The sequence below is a fragment of the Ctenocephalides felis genome, unplaced genomic scaffold (assembly GCF_003426905.1).
Source record: "Ctenocephalides felis isolate EL2017-DRISC unplaced genomic scaffold, ASM342690v1 CF-g0.4_SCAFFOLD_01170, whole genome shotgun sequence".
In the NCBI taxonomy this organism is placed as follows: Eukaryota; Metazoa; Arthropoda; class Insecta; order Siphonaptera; family Pulicidae; genus Ctenocephalides; species Ctenocephalides felis.
Genome location: NW_020537324.1, coordinates 2,343,690 through 2,362,121, shown reverse-complemented (window position 1 = coordinate 2,362,121; position 18,432 = coordinate 2,343,690). Strand labels below are relative to the sequence as shown.

The 18,432-nt window shown below is 29.7% G+C and overlaps 1 protein-coding gene across 3 annotated transcripts; it reads left to right on the top strand.

Moving 5' to 3' along the window:
• The first annotated feature begins 25 nt into the window (after positions 1-25).
• On the top strand, positions 26-17,845 carry LOC113368190 (multidrug resistance-associated protein 1). Of its 3 annotated transcripts, none has more exons than XM_026609757.1 (23): positions 59-112; positions 776-1,075; positions 1,212-1,469; positions 1,540-1,733; positions 1,804-1,995; positions 2,058-2,315; positions 2,427-2,667; positions 2,787-2,924; positions 4,721-4,867; positions 5,558-5,642; positions 5,717-5,905; positions 5,974-6,141; positions 6,226-6,368; positions 6,482-6,689; positions 6,747-7,033; positions 7,102-7,309; positions 12,927-13,147; positions 16,093-16,310; positions 16,385-16,589; positions 16,667-16,974; positions 17,045-17,259; positions 17,333-17,499; positions 17,567-17,845. In XM_026609757.1, the coding sequence occupies exons 1-23, from the start codon at positions 59-61 to the stop codon at positions 17,759-17,761; spliced, it is 4,599 nt and encodes a 1,532-aa protein (XP_026465542.1). In that variant the 3' UTR covers positions 17,762-17,845. The 3 variants fall into 3 exon arrangements, with proteins under 3 accessions (XP_026465540.1, XP_026465542.1, XP_026465541.1); XM_026609756.1 differs by lacking the exon at positions 12,927-13,147 and adding an exon at positions 9,559-9,782; XM_026609755.1 differs by lacking the exon at positions 12,927-13,147 and adding an exon at positions 7,725-7,945 and having other exon boundaries at positions 26-112; positions 6,482-7,033.
• The last annotated feature ends 587 nt before the right edge of the window (positions 17,846-18,432 follow it).

Here is an 18,432-nt window from a genome sequence, read left to right as displayed (position 1 = left end):
CGCTAGGATTGCGATTTATTTGACAGCTGATTAGTACGAGCGCGCGCGTCAAACACACATGTCAAGAATTGGGGACAGCGCGATGGATGAATATTGTGGTTCCACGTTCTGGGTATGTATTTCAGGCTAAAAAACTTATTTTGATAATAATTATTAGATAAATCTAAGTAGACAACATGTCCATCATATTTTTGCACAAATGTCATTGAGAGAGAACTCATTTGTTTTTATTTTAACCTAGATAATTTGCTATAAATAACCGTAATATTTTACGAAAAAAAGTCCTAAATCAGTTTTCTTTAATGCTTTCTTTACTCTTCAATTATTACATGTATTAATTAACAGATATATCTAAATTTAATTCTGAAAATAATACTTAAAATACAAATATTGTTGATTTATGAATTATTTATAGAATTTCCTTTAACACTTATTAGTAATTCTTTGTGATAATTAAATTTATCTATATTACCCCTCTGGGATTATAAATATTCAAATAATTTGAATCTAATTGTTGTACTGCACATTTTTAATTTATATACAATTATAACAGTTTTGTGCAAACAGTTAAGATTTTATACAGAAAGTTAATTTATAATAAAACTTTATTTAATATGTTAACTAATTTGATCTAACTGAAATATTTCTTAATTAGATAACATATACCAACTCATAGTAATAAATTTCATAATTTTCTACACTAACAATTCACTCTGATCATGTTACAATCAATTTATGAAATTTCTGTTAAAGCGATTTATTATCATTTTTCCAGAATTATTCATTAGCATGGGAAACAGATGATCCAGATCTGACACCATGTTTTCAACAAACAGTATTAGTGTATGCGCCCTGTGCTTTATTATGGCTTTTTGTGCCTATGGAACTATATTACGCTTGGAATAGTAAAAAGAAAAATGTGCCTTGGAGTTTTTTGAATATTTCAAAACTATTATTGACTGCATTAGTGATTGTTCTTTCTTTTGTTGATTTGGGATATTCAATATCTTTAAGTAACAGTGAAAATGTGTATAATGTGTCTTATTATACTCCTACGATAAAAATATTAACATTTGTAAGTATATATTTATTTATTCATTAAAATTTCTAGTGCTTATAAATTACTTTGAAACATGTTTATATATTGTAGTTGTATCAGATTAAAAATTGTTATTTTCTTGCTAGTGATGATTTAAATTTATAATTTTCAGTTATTATCAGCCACATTGCTATTTTTAAATAAAAGACATGGTATTCGGACGTCAGGTTTACAATTTTTGTTCTGGTTCTTACTTGTTATTGGAGCAATACCTCAATTTCGAAGTGAAATTCGAAAATATGATGATACATATAAAAATGAATTATATTTTATTACCTACATGATATACTTTCCAACAATATGTGTTATCTGGTTTTTGAACTGCTTTGCAGATAAAGAACCCACTTACAGTGAATATGAAAAGTCTGAAGTAAGTTTAATTGATTCTTATATTTTCATAGAATTTTGATTACATTTTTTAAATGGTTATTTAATTTTAGAAACCATGTCCAGAATCCCAAAGTGGATTTTTAGGAAGACTGTTCTTTTTATGGTTTGAACCAATGGCCTGGTTAGGATACAGGAAACCATTGGAAACATCAGATTTGTGGGAAATGAATCCAGAAGATCAATGCATAGAAGTAGTTCCTTTGTTTGATAAATATTGGGAAAAATCAGTAGCAAAATATAAAAAGTTATTATCAAAATTCAATAAAACCTTGATTAAATTAAATGACAAGTTTGATCATTATACATATTTTTAGTGTTAGTGGTGCAAAAGCTTCATTCAGCAAGGTAGCAAATAGTGTTGATATAGTTGATACGAAGACTAAAAAGCAAAAACAAGCTTCAATTATGCCAGCTCTTTATAAAGCATTTGGAGCAACATTTGCCTTTGGAAGCTTACTTAAACTTTCACAAGATCTTATGATTTTTATCTCTCCACAAATTCTTAGGTATTATTCTTGAATTTCATTTTATAAATAAAACTTTTTATATTTTTTTTTTATCTCTTTAGTGCTCTTATAAAGTGGACTACAAATAAAAATGAAGAGTTATGGAAAGGATTTTTTTATGCAGCTTCATTTTTTATAACTGCAACTATACAAACTTTGGTGTTATCTCAATATTTCAATAAAATGTTTTTAGTCGGTATGAGAATCAGAACAGCTTTAATTAGTGCTATATATAGAAAGGCATTAAGAATGTCAAACAGTGCCAAAAAGGAATCTACTGTTGGTGAAATTGTTAATCTCATGGCTGTTGATGCTCAAAGGTAATGAAATATTTTATAAATAGTATATTTAACCTTTTTAGCAAGTGATCTATATAAAAATTATTCTTTAATTCTGAAAAAAAAATTCAGTTTAAAATTATATTGTTTCAGATTTATTGATTTAGTAGCTTACATCAATATGTTGTGGTCTGCACCTCTTCAAATTATTCTGTGTATGTACTTTTTGTGGGAAATTTTGGGACCATCCGTACTAGCTGGTTTAGCCGTTATGATTATCTTGATTCCAGTCAATGGAGTTATTGCTAATAAAGTAAAAACTTTGCAAATTAGACAGATGAAGAATAAAGATGAACGTGTGAAACTGATGAATGAAGTTCTCAGTGGAATTAAGGTGACAATTATTTAATTTAAAAAAAATACTCATTAATTGTTTGATATTGTAAATTACAATATTTTCTCTTTGTTTACTAAGTATTTGTCTGTGTTTACTAATTATTTTTTCTTGATAAGGTTTTGAAATTGTACGCCTGGGAACCAAGTTTTGAGGCGCAAGTTCTCAAAATTCGTGATAAGGAAATCAAAGTACTAAAAGAGGCTGCATATTTAAATGCTGGAACATCATTTATTTGGTCTTGTGCCCCTTTCCTGGTAATGTATAAGAAATCATTTTATATATTCAAGTTGAAATTCAAAGTTATAAAATTTTATATTCATTATTTTTCATAAAGATTTTCTCTTTTATTTTTATGCAGCATATCTTTTTGCTGTTTTAGAAAGGGCTTTACAATTTCAATGATTTTTATCATTTTTCATAAATATTTTTTTATATTATGACATAATATTTACAATTCAATGATAAATAGGTAAGTTTGTTGACATTCATGACTTACGTTTTGGTGGATTCCAACAATGTTCTGACAGCAGATAAAGTATTTCCAGCCTTAGCATTATTTAATATTCTCAACATGCCTCTCGGCATTCTACCTATGCTAGTTGTTTATGTAGTCCAGGTAAAATTGAGACAAAATTTGTTAGTAAACCTAATTCAACTAACTTAGCACATTAGGTACTTACATAGCAACTTTATGTAAGTAACTTGCAGCTGCAATTCTGGATTTAACAATATTTTTATCAGTTATATGGTTTAGAGCACAGGTTATACAAAATATTTCTGATTTTTGCATATAAAACACTTCAATTATTTTTCATTATTCATTATCTGGTATGGTGTAAATACATCTACTCTTTACAGTACCTACAGTTAAAATATGATCTATCAAAAAAGCACTTAATAATTTATAATCATACTCAAATTAACTTAATCGCCATATTTTTGAATTTACTTATTTTTGTAAATATATTTGGGATCTTCTCAGAAATTTAGTTGTTGGTAGTCTCTTTTTCAATCAACTTTTGTAAAAAGTGGTTTAGGATAATTTCATTTATTGATAATCTTAATTATTAAATTGAAATAGGTGACCCTGGTTACGTTCATGACTTATGTTTTGGTGGATTCAAACAACATATTGACTGCCGATAAAGTATTTACGTCTCTCGCATTGTTTAATATTCTTAATATGCCAATTGCTCTACTTCCCTTGCTAGTTGTTTACACTGTACAGGTAATTTAAAACAATATCTTTCAAAATTGCTGCGGCATTCAGGGTGCAAATAGGTTCCCATTATTTGTGTTATTAGATTATTTGATTCAATTTCATTTTGTTCCTAAAACATATTTTATTGCTTTTTCGTGATGTTCATGAAAATCAGAGTATTATAAGTAAAACTAAACCGCCTTCAATTTTTAAGATGTATTTTTAGTTATTTTCAATAAATTTAGGTGAGTCTTACCACATTTATGACTTATGTTTTGATTGACTCCAATAATGTTCTGACTGCAGACAAAGTTTTTACTTCCCTTGCGCTGTTTAACATATTAAACATGCCTTTAGCATTTTTACCAATGTTAATAGTGTTCACTGTTCAGGTAAATTATGGAACTTATTCAATCTTTAGTGCTTTATTGTACAACGTTTTATTGAGCCAATCATATTGCAAAGCAAATGCTTTCAAATCATTTTGTGTAAGCTTTATCCAAATAATAAGACAAACGAACCAACTAGAGTTGCAACAATTAATTACACATTAAATATTGCTTCTTCAATTTTTAAGAATTCAATCTCTAAAGGAAGTAGCACAAAACATTATTTATCCAGTCGCTTTATTATATTTTGCTATTCAATTTTAGGTTTTTTTATTCTTCACAAAATTGTTGATGCTGAATTATTGTAATTTTTGTTTATAGTTGATCAAATTTAAAAAATGTCTGAATTTTACTCATAATTGTCCACAAGTTTAGTCCATTGGAAATAAGCATTTAACTACTCGGTCTATTATAAAATTGCTTTCTCGATCTCATTTATTTTATTTTGGTGGCGGTGCAGGTATCATTGGTAACATTTGCGACATTTGTTCTGACCGACGAGGCAAACATTTTGGATTCGAACACTGCTTTCGTCTCTTTATCACTGTTCAACATTTTGAGATTTCCACTCTCCATGCTGCCGATGATGATCTCCAACATGGTGCAAGTAAGAGGAACATATCAAACTCGCTACAAATAGAAAAACTCTTTAATTAATCGAGATAAGCTTCCTATCAGTTCTTGGTTTAACAGTGTTTCAAATATTCCTCTAGTTATTCTATTCTCTAATTTTGTCATTTATTCTATAATGATATGTAAAAAGTCAGTTCAATCAAAATTATTTTAAACCAAGGACTGAGAGGTTCTTAAAAGCAAGTTTGGAATATTATACCAGAACTTCTACAACTTAATTTACCCCATGTATTAATTTGTTAACTTCTCTTTAAACTATGTAGTTTAATTTAAATTGAACAATTGATTTAGCTTTTACATTTTATAATGTAGAGTAGTTTGGAACATTAACAATTCTTGTCAATTAATATGCCAAATGCAAAGCCAAATTATAATATTTTTAATGCTTATTTTTATTGTTAAATTAGTTATTGTGTTTATAATTTCAGTTATGTATCTGTTTATGAAGATAAGAAATTGATGTAAATTGAATTTAAAGCGCATGCAAGCATCCTGTATTTGAACTTCATCATTGTTCTAATCATATTTTTTTTTTGCTTTTTGTATTTATAAAAACACAGTCTTTTTAATTTTTCACTTCTAATGCTTTGCATGGCTTTTTAACATTTTCAATATGAAATATTGATATACAATGTAAAATGATAAAACATATAAATTTCTACAGGCAAGTGTATCAGTAAAAAGAATTAATAAGTTTATGAATTGCGAAGAACTTGATCCAAGCAACATAACCCATGAGAAATTAGAAGGTATATTTTTTTTTTATCAAAGTTAAATAAAAATATGCTATATCAATATAATTTTACAATTAATTTTATTTCAGAACCTTTGTTAATAGAAAACGGTACTTTTGCATGGGATGAAGGAGAACCTACTTTAAAAGATATAAATTTAAAAGTTAAATCCGGTAATCTTCAAGCTGTTGTTGGTACTGTAGGTTCTGGAAAAAGTTCTTTGCTTTCAGCATTTCTTGGAGAAATGGAAAAAGTGTCTGGTCGCATCAATACTTATGGTTAGATAATTATGCTAAAAATTGCTGATGTAATTTAATACTAAAGTCATTGTTTTTAATATTTGCAGGTACGATTGCATATGTACCCCAACAAGCATGGATTCAAAATGCTACACTGCAAGATAATATTATTTTTGGGAAGCCCATGGACAAAGCTCTTTATGCCAAAGTTGTAGAAGCATGTGCACTTAAACCAGATTTTGAAATGCTACCTGCTGGAGATCAAACAGAAATCGGTAATATATCGATATTTATATAGAATGTATGATTTGTTGCATTAATTGATTAATTCTGCATCGTTTTTATTGTACTATTTATAGGTGAAAAGGGTATAAATTTGTCTGGTGGACAAAAACAGCGAGTTTCTTTAGCGCGTGCTGTTTACAATGGAGCTGACATTTATTTCTTAGATGATCCGTTAAGTGCGGTAGACAGTCATGTTGGAAAACATATTTTCGAGCAGGTAAATATATATATTTATATGTTTGAACTTTCATATCATATGCGTATTAATTTATAATTGAAGAGGATAGTTGTCTGTATGAAATATTGAACCTGTAAATGAATTTCTTTAAGGTAATTGGACCAGCCGGGTTATTAAAGAACAAGACAAGAATTTTAGTTACACATGGTATCACTTATCTACCATACACCAACAATATCGCAGTGTTAATAGGTGGATCAATTAGTGAAACTGGTACATACAAAGAATTGCTCGACAAGAAAGGTGCTTTTGCTGACTTTTTGGTACAGCACATTCAGGAACTAGGAGAGCAAGAAGAAGGTATTTCTGTAATTTATATTCTTTATTTTTTTGGTTTATATTTTTTTTTTCTTTCAGATATCGGCGAATTAAAACAACAATTGGAACAACATCTTGGTGCTGAAGAGTTTAACAATAAATTACAAAGAGCAAGATCACGTACGGATAGTCAATCAGATACGGCATCATTAAATGGCTCATTAAATCAATCTGAAAGTGGTGACAGGAAAAATAGTTTGAACAGGAGTGATAGCAGTCTTCGGCGCAGATCATCTGCAAAAGAAGTTACCGCCGTCAAACCTGTAGAAAAGCCAATAAACACAGGAGAAAAGTTGATTGAAGCAGAAAAGGCAGAAACAGGAAATGTAAGTGTTATTATAAAATGTCTGTTACTTAAGTACTGATGTTCAATTTGTAAATTAAAATATTTTAGGTAAAATGGAGTGTGTACTCACATTATTTACGAAGTATTGGCTTGGTACTCTCACTCACAACTATTTTATTGAACATGATTTTCCAAGGTTTTAGTATAGGATCCAACATGTGGTTAACAGTTTGGTCTAATGATGCAGCACATAGTGCGGAACCTGAAAAAAGAGATTTGTATTTGGGTGTTTATGGTGCTCTTGGTATAGGACAGGGTAAGTTTTAAATTTAATTTTATTTATATTTTAAGATAAATTTTGCAAGTTTTTTTAACAGTATACAGCTTTATTCAAAAGCTGTTTTCTCAATTACTTTTGTTTAAATTTAATTATTCATTGTATTTTAGAACTTTTACTTTTTGTAAATAATCAATTATCAAGCATTCATTAGTGACTTCTAACAAAGCTTAAATTGGTAGAATCGTCCATCTCAAATGTAATAAATACTAACAGCTCATGAAATTTCAAATTGTATATTCTAAATGGCATTCATAAATGAAAATTGTCATTAATTTTGGTCACTAATTTTTATAACAATTTGTATGTGCAATAAAAATATAAGCAGATATTTTATATTGCACTTGTAATTTATAACCAAGCACGATCACGATATATTATATTATTAATGTAGCACTAGCGATGTTTATTGGATCACTTTTACTCTCGCTGGGCACAGTATTGGCTGCCAAAGTGATGCACAATGCGCTTTTCTCCAGATCTTTAAAAGCTCCGATGAGTTTTTTTGATACCACCCCACTGGGTCGTATAATTAATCGTTTTTCAAAGGACATCGACGTTATTGACAATGTACTGCCGATGGTCATCAGAACTTGGATAAATATGTTATTTACGGTAAATTTTTTTGCAATATCGGCTTTGATGAAGACGTGTTCATTGCTACAATTGGGGCGGTTATCCTGAAAAGGAAATAGTTTATATTTAAATTGTTACAGCATTATATTGTCATGGTACCAAAACTCAAATCGATAATGCCATTGTGATATGAGTGTATTATGTGTTAAAGAAAATTACTGCTCTCTTATAAAAGCTTCAAGGATTTTATATATGTTTGCTTTTAAGAACATTTGCTATTCAAAAATTAGTTTTTGAAAACTAGGTCAAAGTTGATGTGTAAGCTGATGAGATAATAATCATAAATCATTTGTTCATTTAGTTTTGCGTTATAAATCATCGACGTATAAAAATTCTAAAATATATTATATAGTAATTGTTAGTACAGACTGATCGTTGCTTTACATCAATCAACTTTGTAGCACTGTCATTCGGATTATTAAGAAGAAGAATTATTTAAAATTTATTAAATAACGTCGAAACGACTAAAATTAAATAACAAGGTTGGAATAACACTGTAAACAATCGAACATATGCATGGAACTTCATAATTCAATCACCGATTCATTTGACTTCTTTAATTTCTCGATTTTCGTTTTATGTCATGCTTTTATCGAATTAGTGTCATTTACTTATTTAATTATAAATCATCATTTCCACATAATCAGATATGTTGAATTGCTTCAACATAATTGCTGTCGGACAATGGTTTTCAACATATATGTAAAGGTGAAATTGGTTTCGTGTGGCTTTTTATATTGTTTGTGGGTTTTGGAAACATTTGTAACACATCTTGGGATTTTTTTCAATGAAAATGGACTTGTTCAGATACTTTGACATTTTCTACAACGTTTTTATACATTAATTAATATAAAATCATCAACGTAAACAGTGTTTTTTAACTATATTGTTATTAATAATTTGGATTTTTAATATAAACTTCTTCTTAACTAAAATTTAAAAAATGGCTATCCTTTCTTTTTCATATAACCATCATATGAGTAACTAAATTCGGTATTTTTAATATAAATTTTGAAAATAAAAGCTTCGTAGATATTATCGTGGATTAAATTTTTGGGAACGTTGGGCACATTGCGATTTTAGATCTACTGGACATTTCGAGAAACTTTACTATAGCTAGGAGCGAGATTTTCAGTAAAGGTTTTTCTCTGTAAATATTAATTTACAAGTATCTGCATTCAATGAAAATTGAAACACTTTTCACATGCTTAAAATATTCTAAGTCGTTCGTTCTGACCATCAACTCAAATTTCCAGACGAATAAACTTATTTTTTTGATTGTTGATATATAGAAATAAACCTTTATTGAAGATATCGCTCGAAATTTACTCCTTTTGTTCAGAAAAGTATCTTGAAATGATTCATTAAAACAGAAAATCGAATTGACTTGCTCTAAAGTATATATCAAAGGTCATTGAATAATAATTACAAATCATGTCAATTTAATAAGTTTGTTTTAAAACGACTAATACAAATGTATTTAAAAGGGTGTTTAATTTATTCATATTTTCTGTAATAGCATTTTTGTTAAATAATTAGTGTTTTTCTTAATTTTCCTGATACGATTGGATCTATTTATTGAATATCTTTAGTACTGTCGGTGTTCATATCGTCGTTGGCACTTTACATCGGTACCCTGAATGCTTCGAAACTGTTACACGGCCTTTTACTATCAAATGTGCTGCGAGCACCTTCATCAACCTTCTTTGACGTGACTCCTGTGGGCAGGGTGCTCAACAGATTCAGCAAAGATATTGATACAATGGACAACACATTGCCCATGACGCTCAGGGCCTGGGGGACGTGTTTTTTTGCGGTATACATATTAAGAGAAACATTCAACGGCGAGACCTTAACGATTTTCGAATGCAAAAAGTAAAGAAAATCGTTAATAAATAACCACGTAATTTAAAACTTCTTTTTTTACGCCTATCCTAGAAGAGCAACAAGTAAAATTGCAGGAATAAAAATAGTTTTTAAAAATACATATTCTTTTAACCGTTGTCAATGTTGATTAATGTAAATTGAACGTTGACATAACTAATAGTAATTTGTTTTTTTTTTGTATTCTTATACTAAATTGTAATTTTCATTTGTTACTTTTTTCTAAAATAATCTTATATTTATTATTAATTTGATAAATTAATTCATAAATTATTATGACTATAAGCTACTATAGTGTAATTCTTATATTACATAAAACGTTTTGGATACGACTTTTCATAGTTACAATTTTATCATTAACAATTTAAATGTACAAAATATTTAGAATATCTCTAACCTTTATCGAAATTTTCTGGTCCAGATTGCTTTCGAAAATCGTTTTGTCCGCCTATTACTGCATAAAATCGTTTTGTTTGTGAATTCATGTCCTGATTGTTTCTGTCTGGATGGTTTTGTCTGGTTCGAGCGCTGGTGGCGGATTCAAGAATGTATAGTATTATATGTGAAACGTAGATCTATATATTTATATAGAAGACAAACTCTTCACATAAACACTCGAAATACCTTCGTGAAATCATGCAATCGAAAAAATAATGAATTAAGCATTTAACATGACATACTTAGACTTTTTTAAATCCATAATAAATGGCATAATTGGAATAATGGTAGATTAGGGGTGTAGTACGAAATGCTAACTTAACCCAGTTGACAATACTAGGCTTGTTAAAATAACAAATAAATCGATACAGAGTTTCGATTATTTATACAATAGTAAAAACTAATACTAAACCAAACACTAAAATATATTGTAAATATTTTGTACATAGTTTCCGATACTGTTAACTGTATATTAATTTTTATAAAATTTATGCTTTGTTACAATAATTTTATATTACTTAACTTTTAATATTTTTAATTTAGGTTTATTTATATGAATTTTAATGAGTATATTTCTTTCTAAAAGTATTGGATAGTCAAAATGTTGCAAATTAAAAATAAGGCGATAATTTATTAACTCAATAATATTTCTTTTTTTCTAATGTAATAATTTTTCAACATAAGAAAAAATGTAATTAAAATATTAAAGCGTTTTCTATAAAAGTAAATTCAAAAACTTCAATATTTGTCCAAGAGGTATTTATTTTTGGATGATGATCAGCATTTAAGTAGTTTTCTAAAAGATATCGGTCATTTGCGTGATGAATACTATCAGTTTATTTATCAACGAAATTTTCCATGCTTTTGATAATGAGTTTTATTTATAATCAAACATTAAATATCCTTATTTTTTCAGTTTGGATTTTAAATTTAAAATGCATTACCTACCGATCTTTTTCTCAAAAAAAAATTCAAACCCCTATCCCCTCGTAGTTTTGGCGACCAGCCTCAGTACCGTGTTACTGGCTTACGGCACCATAAACGCGGCGCACGACTTGCACACTTTCCTGCTGCAACACGTGATGCAACTCCCGATGTCCTTTATGGACACCATGCCATTAGGGAGACTCCTATCGCGGTTCAGCAGCGATGTGAACGTTGTGGACATCAATCTTCCCATGAATTTGAGACAGTGGTTACCCAGTTTTTTTCGGGTACGTGGGAGTACATCGTATTACAGCAGTGACCATAATAATACTCTCAATAAAAATTTAAAAATCAAGCAAGGTTTTATTAAATTCCTCTATAAGCAAACAAAAATTACGTCCTTGTGTAAAACACTATTTAACAAATTTATGAAAATTCAAGTTGCGCTTATAATGCTTTGTATATTATATATCTTTCTCTGGAATATGGTTTATGAAACTATCTGGAATATCTTCTTAGACAGCAATTGTATATATGGTCACTTTAAGTAATTCGACTTCAGATTCTATTAGCATTCTCTGCTAGGGTCTGTCTGTATACCTTTCAAGAATTTTGAGTATCACATGACTAACCAAATTTTCAAAATTTAACTCTTTAACGTAGACAGCACTAATTGTCTGTTTTTATGTTATTGTCCAATTTGATCACACTTGGTCTCTGTTATTTTATATAGACAGTCCCTTGCACTAGTTTTAAATACTCGTAGTTATTAATTAGACTTGATAAACTAATTAAATCCAACATGGTGGTTATCTTCAGAAATGGAACGTATATCAATTTAAATTGGTACATATGACTATATTCATTTTTTATATGACTAGATTATTAGTGCTTTCATGCTAAATGTTCATGTATATATCAAACGTATTATGTAGTGCTTATGCGTGTGTGTGTGGTAGTTGCATATTTTCATTTAAAATTTAATTAATTCAAATATATGTCTTTTGTCATTCATTTAGAATTTAGCTCATGCTTGCAGAATTAGAGTAGTATTCATGAAATCACCCATGTTTTAATATCATCCATCATATTTTAAACCATACTTCATATTTTAAACCATTCGTCGTAGATCCTTCATAACTGTAGTTTCAAAGTAGTAAAATCGCAAAATTGGATAAGGAAAAAAAATTAGAGCAACGTTGTGAGGATTTGTTTGCTTTTTTAGTAGGTTTCTGGCAGAAAATTGAGAAATTAAGAAATTTTAATCTTTTTATTTTAAAAATAGTTCAATATAGCATATTTGCTTAAGATCAGTTATTTTACTGACCGGGATAATAATGTATACAAGGAAGTCATGAAATTGGAGTTCGAACTCTTCTGACTTTTTCTATGACTGATATACATAGCTTTTTGGGGGTACAAAATTTATAGACCAGCAGGGGCTTATACTGATATAGGTTATTACATATTTAGTTTTTGAGGTAAAGCGTGAAATTACTAATTAGCAAAGAATACGTGTCAAGATGGGTGAAATGAATATGTAATCTAAGGAAATCCACTTATTTTAAATATCGTATCTTCGCTTGTAGACGCTATATCGTTTCTATTCTATTTACAAGCTTTCAATTACCAATTGCATGAATATTGTGAAGGAATTATCAATGCATTTCCCAGCTTTACATCCAGTCATAAATGTTGCATTTTGCTTCAGCGTGTAGCGCATTTTACACCGATCTGTTGCCTAAGCTCGGCACATGGCGAGCTGGTCGCGTTATGCACGAAGTCTTGTTGGCCGCTGTGATGCATCTGCCTTTGCAATTCTTCGACACCACGCCGGTAGGACGCGTTTTGGCAAGATTTTCGAAAGACACGGATGTCTTAGACGAAAGTCTACCATTCCAAATATCCGATACCATATACTGCATTTTTGAGGTAAAGGAAACACGGGATTAATACTATTTTTTGGCTATATGACGACACTAATTTTAATAATTGTCTAAGGTTTTATTCATACATTTTTACTACCGGCTATATTTTTGGGTCGTTTGGATACGTTTCTTATCATAAGTTTAAGTTTTGCGATATGTACATATACTAGAACTAACTTTAAGTCTAATAATGGTGGTTGGTTTAATCGTGTAAATGTGTAACGTGTCTTTGTATATATTTAGCAGCCTTTGTAAATATTACCTATATATTATATAAAATTCGAAATGCTTTCCATACCGCCGACAGATTTAACGCAGTAACGTAGTTATTAAGTAGTAGCAGTAACGCAACAAATAACCTACATTTAAATTTTAACTGTTTTCTAATTTTCTTATTAATTACATTAATAAGCGTGGATTGCTTTCCTTCGTGATCTCCTACCAAAGTTAGGTGGCTTACGCGCAAGCCAAATTTTGCACGACGCCCTGGTTGCATCCGCCTTAAAATTTCCTTTGAAATTTTTTGACATCACTCCTAATGGGCGAGTGCTGACTAGATTTTCCAGAGATGTCGAAATATTGGATCAAAATATGCCGCACCGTATCGGAAATTCAGTCGTTTTCTTATTTGAGGTAAAATTCATCGGAGTTCAGGAATTCTGATATAGAAAATACATCAGTTGGCATCATACTTGGTAATCACCATCTGTTTTTTCGTCTTGGCTTTGCTGAAATTATAGATATCTGAGCATGAGCAACCAAACCTTTTAGATTTAGACTCATCATGTAGTAAATACACTAAAGCATTAACTTATTTTTGCATAGATTTTTCTTAACATTATTTACTACTTTCATTGATATTGTTTTTTAGATTCAATACTACTTTCTTTTCATTTGCTTTTTTCTTGATTGTTTTTTTTAAATCTGCTTGAAGAAATAATGGTTGTACACCAATTAAAACCAACAAGGCAATTAACGATCCTGATAATCAGTCATTTTTGTTTAACCCTTCCGCTACGGTAGTGTTCAAATATTTAAGTTAATTTATCAATAAAATATATTTGAATATTAAAATTAATAGAATCAAAAATCACAAGTTGGAAATCTCAATAATTTAACTCGGAGTCGACACATTGGATGCCTTCTATAGACGACACTCGCACACGTCTACAAGCAGATGTCGTCCATAGGCGACGCTCGCAGCGAAAGGGTTAAATCAACCAAGAAAATTTTACCTTTAATATTTACCTAATACAAATTTGAAGAGAGTTACCATTCTTCCTTTGGCGATGTTTGAAAACTCAGTTACGGACTAATTGGTGATACTACACTATTATTTCTATGTGGCATAATCTGTTACAAGTTTAATATTCGGTTGCAAATGAAAAGATATCGTTTTCTGTCCTTCATCCTGCCGATCGCGTAGGTTTTGGTTCCTTCTGCTACGTGCTTCCCCAGCTAGGCGGTTTACGCGCCAGTAGAATTCTTCACAAGAAGCTACTAGCGGCCGCCCTTATACTCCCTTTGCAATTCTTCGACACAACGCCTCTTGGCAGAGTGCTTGCGCGATTTTCTAAAGACATTGATGTTTTGGATAATATCCTGCCAGTAATGATATCAAGCACTGTGTACTTTATGTTTGAGGTAAACTATGTTCAAAATTTGAAGCATGTGGTAATAAATCAATTTTTTGCAAAAATAATTGGCTTATAACGAAACACTGTTATGGATTTAACTAAACATTTAAAATATAATGATTTTGATTTGTAACCATTTATATATAATAGAATGAATGGTTATAAAAACAATTGAACATGAATAAAAATCGGAACAAGAATTGCAGGAGTTACATTTACATTACACTCGTTTTAAACATTTTGTGTTACGATATATTTGTTTTCATAGAGAATATTTTTCATATGCTTTTGTGCCGATGTGCGCCTTTAGTTATGAACATTATTTAATATTTTACATGTTTAATGATGACATGTAACAACTCTATATGTTTTCCTATTTGTTATTAAATTCAGTTATGAATATATTGTTGAACTGATCTGGTGTGCCGCAAATTCATCTCTTATATTTCAGATGGAAATGAATGAGACCATTATTTTAGTGTGTAATAATATATGTTGTATTTATTGTTGTTTTGATCCTAATGTATTTTAGGGCCAATCTATTGCATTTTTGTCTTATATTGGTGTTACCTTAAGCATATTATCTTATTATAAATATATATATATATATATATATATATATATATATATATATATATCGTTTCGCTGCCTGTGAAAATACAAGTTATGAAGCATGGGATTCAAATATTTACAATTTTACAAGTATTAGCGTTATGGATTATACTTTACTCTGTAAAATATCTTATTTTTAAATAATATGTCATGTTAAATGTATTCGAAGTATTTTGATAAAAAGTAATATTCTTTGTATATTACTATTTTCATTCACACACACAACCGTAAGTTAATAACTATACATACTACGTCCTGATGTTATGTGAAGTTTTTGCTATTTATGTTTGAAATGGGACTGAATGGATTTAATTTGTTTACAATTATTGCAAGTACATATTTAAATTTTAAAGATATATAACAATAAGCATTTGTTTTGTTTTGAAGATTGAATGTTAATATATAATATATAAAAGATTGAATTCTGATCAAACGTTATAATCGAATTGGCGAATAATAAAAATTAATATCGAATTCAAACATCATAAGCAGTTAAACGTTGTAAAATTTCACTGGTTAAATTAAATTGTATTAGAAGGTTTTGATTTGTTAGCCATTTGATTAAAACCTTTGATTGAGAATTTATATAATTAACTAGTTTTTATTTTAATATGCTCATTAATTTGCTTTGTATTTACCTGCTCTTTTTTCATATTCCATACCGCATGTGGTTCGTACTTTCATAACGGACTACTAATAGGTGGTAGGTACTTTGGTTGTGATCAGCATAGCGACACCAATTTTTGCCGCAGTAATAGTGCCAATTGCTTTCGTCTACTACTTTGTCCAGAGATTTTACGTAGCAACTTCTAGGCAGCTCAAGCGTTTAGAATCTGTATCTAGGTCGCCTATTTATTCACACTTTGGTGAAACTGTTACTGGAGCTACGACCATTCGAGCTTATCAAGTCCAGGATAGGTAAACCAGCAATAAATTAAAAACTATAATAAACAATATCATTTCACAATATGATGTTCTTCATTTTTTTCCAGATTTGTGCGAGAATCAGAAAGCAAAGTGGATTTCAATCAAATATGCTATTATCCTAGTATTATAGCTAACCGATGGTTAGCCGTACGCTTAGAAATGGTGGGAAATTTAATTATTTTCTTCGCTGCTCTTTTTGCTGTTCTTAGTCGTGATTCTGATAGTTCAGATGCAGGGCTAGTGGGACTTTCAGTAACATACGCGTTACAGGTAAATCAGGAACAACTATTAATATTTACGAAATAAAGTACTGGTACTTACTTTAAGTTTATCTTTTTTTTCTCCAGATAACGCAAACTTTAAATTGGCTAGTACGTATGACATCTGATGTGGAAACAAACATTGTTGCTGTGGAACGTATCAAAGAGTACGCCGAAACACCCACCGAAGCCCCATGGGATATCCCATCTACACAACCCAACGCAGATTGGCCAGTTGAAGGCTGTGTAGAATTTCGCAACTTTGAAGTCCGATACCGTGAAGGACTTGATCTGGTTTTGCGAGGAGTCAATTTCAAAGTACAAGGTGGCGAAAAAGTTGGTATAATCGGACGAACTGGTGCTGGCAAGAGCAGTCTTACGTTAGCACTTTTTAGGTTGGCTACAATATAAAATATCATTTGATTAATTTCTGATTTGCATACATCAACAATTTTTTATTTTTAGAATCATAGAATCCGCTGGCGGTAGCATATTCATTGATGGTGTTGATATTTCAAAATTGGGACTTCATGCACTCAGATCTAGATTGACAATCATTCCTCAAGATCCAGTCTTATTTTCAGGAACTTTGCGTATAAATCTTGATCCGTTTGATGCTCATTCTGATGAAGAGGTCTGGCGAGCTCTTGAACATGCTCATCTTAAAGAGTTTGTAAAAGGTAAGTTATAGTAATGTATTATTTTATTTATATTATAACGATTAAATTATATTTTTACCTTATTTTTTAACAGGTTTGTCAGCTGGCTTAAATCATGAAGTAAGTGAAGGTGGTGAAAATTTGTCTGTGGGACAGAGGCAATTAGTATGTTTGGCAAGAGCTCTATTAAGAAAAACAAAAGTGCTTGTACTAGATGAAGCTACAGCAGCTGTAGATTTAGAAACTGATGATTTAATACAAGTAACAAAAAAATTATACTACAATAAATATGGTTCATATGATAATTATATGAAATATTTATTTTCAGACTACCATCAGAACAGAATTTAAAGATTGCACTATATTGACCATTGCACATCGATTGAACACTATTATGGACAGTGACAGAGTGATAGTGCTGGATAAAGGTCAAATATCCGAGTTTGCACCTCCACAGGATCTCTTACAAAATAAAAATTCTGCATTCTATAGCATGGCTAAGGATGCTGGACTTGCGGGGTAAAAAATTTGTTGTATTTTATATAATATTTTTGAGGATTGCATCACATTACTCTGCACACGTTATTAGATAATACGTTTTTATTATAGTTAAATATTTTAGAAAAGTTTACTTAATGCGATATACTTAACTTAAATTTATTTAAGATAATTTACTTAGTTTGAATTATATGAAATTATATTGTATAATAACAAATTTATAGTATATTTTTATAATCTATTTTGCTGTAATTTTTGCAATTTGTTTTATTGTTGTATAGATATATCCCAAGAAACTATATATATTCAAATATATTGCTATTAATATTTATCATACAAAGCTATAGGGCCATTATAAACCTTATCGTTCATTTGTTGCACTAGAGTATAATTATAAAAAGGTTACTCTAATAGAATTTCATGAACAATTCTAATGTATTCGTATGATTATTATTATATTTTACCAGTTTTCTTAAACTGCATCACAAATTTGTTGATATTACTTACTTAAATAAGCAATGGAAATCCTATAAATGGTTAATGTTATATTTTTAGTTTATGATAATTTTATTTACCTTGCCTTAGACTTTCAATAATTTATTACTGCCAAAACTTTGACAAAAAAAGATTTTATCAGTAATTTTATACTTGAAATGCACATTTAAAATACCTCGTAAATAGATTTTTTGTCAATTA

Bases quoted from the DNA above. Each gene is read 5' to 3' on its own strand.
- LOC113368190 (XM_026609755.1), top strand. From the start codon at position 59: ATGTCAAGAATTGGGGACAGCGCGATGGATGAATATTGTGGTTCCACG. The intron at 1,734-1,803 runs GTTATTATCAAA...ACATATTTTTAG, and splicing joins TCAGTAGCAAAATATAAAAA to TGTTAGTGGTGCAAAAGCTT. The intron at 2,668-2,786 runs GTGACAATTATT...TTTCTTGATAAG, and splicing joins AAGTTCTCAGTGGAATTAAG to GTTTTGAAATTGTACGCCTG.